We start from the raw sequence: 2284 nt of genomic DNA on the forward strand, positions 1-2284 counted from the left end.
CAACTGATATAGCTCAAATATATTCTCTACATATGGATCTAGAAAACATGAAGGAGGTATTTTCCTTTTTCCTTAATCAAAACCTTGATAATGATCTATTTTACAAACCTCAAAACACTTCAAAACCACCTTCATATGAAGTGTGTATAAAAATAGACAATTTTATTCTAGAATAACTTGAAAGTTCATTCATACTTCAGTGTCTTCTTATTACAAGTTGCTTGTAATAAGCAGCTATTGTTGCTGTTTGTACTTGTTTACCAATGGTACATGAAAAATTGTCCTTACAGTAAATGAAAATATGAGACATACAGACTAACTCTGTTTGGCAATAAAATTGGAAAAAACAGTAATTTCAATGTTAAAGAAGAGTGCTACAGTTCAAAAGCAGGTTGTCATTTATGAAAAAAAAAAAACTAGTTAGCAAAATATCCAAGTCAAGATAAAACACAATATAATGGAATAGCATTTCCCTTTCATTTTTTTCAAACCAAGATTTCAGCAATAAATGACCTATTGGAGGATTCTTAAATTACATGTCTTCCAATCCATTAAATATTTTATTGAATATTTCATTTGTTACATCTTTATCATGATATTTTTTATCTCTTCCTCATTTTTTATCTTTGTAACTTTTCTAAAAGAGTAAATTTTATGAATTTACTTTTTATCATATATTTTCATGTCCAGTTACTGATATTACAATCATTAACAAGCTGTAATGCAGTACTAGAAATCTATAAGTTTTATTTTTTTAAGTAGCATTCATCAAATATTATATACTTATTATACACTGACAATTTGGTAGCACTCAGAGCATACAAACAGAATTTGGCTATTATCACTCAATTCAGTATGCTTTATAAGATCAGCTATTACTTTATGACTTTTAATTCCTTATATTAACACTATACTTAGGAGATTCACAGGAAGACAACATGTATGTATCAACAGAACATAGAAACAAATACTACTGATCTGTGTACAGTATTTTCAGGCTAATTATTAAATGCAGTTCTTTAATATGCCTGTTTTGTTTTTGTTCATTCCTAAATTTATCAAACATATTGATGCTATGACTAAAAACGTTCAGTGCATGTGCTTTTAAGTAGAAAAATATATAAGTATGGCAACAACCCCAAAAATTAATCAAGCCAGGGTAGAATGCAGTTTTCAATCACAGAAACATTATGGTGCCAAACTGTGTGGTGAACTCCAGGTACTTCATAAATCTTTACTCTCCCTGCTTTGTCTAAGCTCCGAAGACCAAATGAATCAAACATGTAGAAGGATTGGTCTCTCATGTCAGTCATATTTTCATCTTTGTTAAAATATGAGAAATGGCTGCAAGAAAAAGAGAAATCAATTTGTATTTTCTCAGGAAAATTAATAACTTTATGATCACACAGGCTCATTACCAATTCATTTATATAAACAATTAAGGATATAATTTCATCCCTTTTACCTTGACTGCCACGGTGTGATGACTCCATCATCTGGCCCTCCAATCAACACAAGCTGCTTCAATTTCATGAAATTGTCACGATAATCTTTGTTGAAGTAGTCCTCGATCTCATTGTTCAAATATGGTAAATAGCTGGAATACCTAAAATATAAGGCCAAATAAAATCATAAATAATATTATGGTTTTGTTCTATTATGACATACAACAATGACATACTTAAATGAGTCTTATGCAAAATCAAGTTCATATCTCTACCCTTTTTAAGATTAGAAAACTGCCTTTCAATAAGGCTAACAAGTAGCAGTTAGCCGTAGCTCAGTTCATAGCTTTTTAAGTCAAATGTGTCATGAACAAAGAAAACTCTTATTCCGAGCTTTAATGATCACCTCAATAATAAGCATGCTAAAAGAAAGACAAAATGGATTTTTTCACTTACCTTTTTCTTTTACTATCATTCTTAATGCAAGTATAAGAAATGTGTGAAATGTGTGAAACAAAAAGAGATTTCCAAAATCAGAAGCTCAAAATTTCAGAGAATCTTATGCAACTCACTTATAGTACAGTTCTTGATGATGTGGATCATTCCAATAATTAGCGACAGAAATCCTTTGGCCAACTCTTGAGTAGAAAACCTCATAGACTGTTTCCTTTATGTACTGAGGGAAGATTAGGCGTAGAAATTCATCTGTTGAGGAGTTTATCTTAAATAATGTTCACTATAGCTTTTGTTAAATAACTGCAATTTTTTCCTTGTTTTACTATTTAAAATAATCATTGGTTTAAGTGATCATGTTATGTTCTATTTGCATGTTATAAGGG

General features: G+C 30.1%; 1 protein-coding gene across 1 annotated transcript in view; it reads right to left on the minus strand.

The window, feature by feature from the left end:
- Positions 1-6: 6 nt before the first annotated feature.
- Positions 7-2284, minus strand: part of LOC119585130 (lysosomal thioesterase PPT2-A-like) — a 12299-nt gene continuing 10021 nt past the window's right edge. The window contains 3 exon segments of the mRNA XM_037933762.1: positions 7-1344; positions 1466-1606; positions 2018-2150. Coding sequence (XP_037789690.1) covers positions 1146-1344; positions 1466-1606; positions 2018-2150 — 473 coding nt within the window. The 3' untranslated portion in view covers positions 7-1145.

The sequence above is a fragment of the Penaeus monodon genome, chromosome 19 (assembly GCF_015228065.2).
Source record: "Penaeus monodon isolate SGIC_2016 chromosome 19, NSTDA_Pmon_1, whole genome shotgun sequence".
Taxonomy (NCBI): Eukaryota; Metazoa; Arthropoda; class Malacostraca; order Decapoda; family Penaeidae; genus Penaeus; species Penaeus monodon.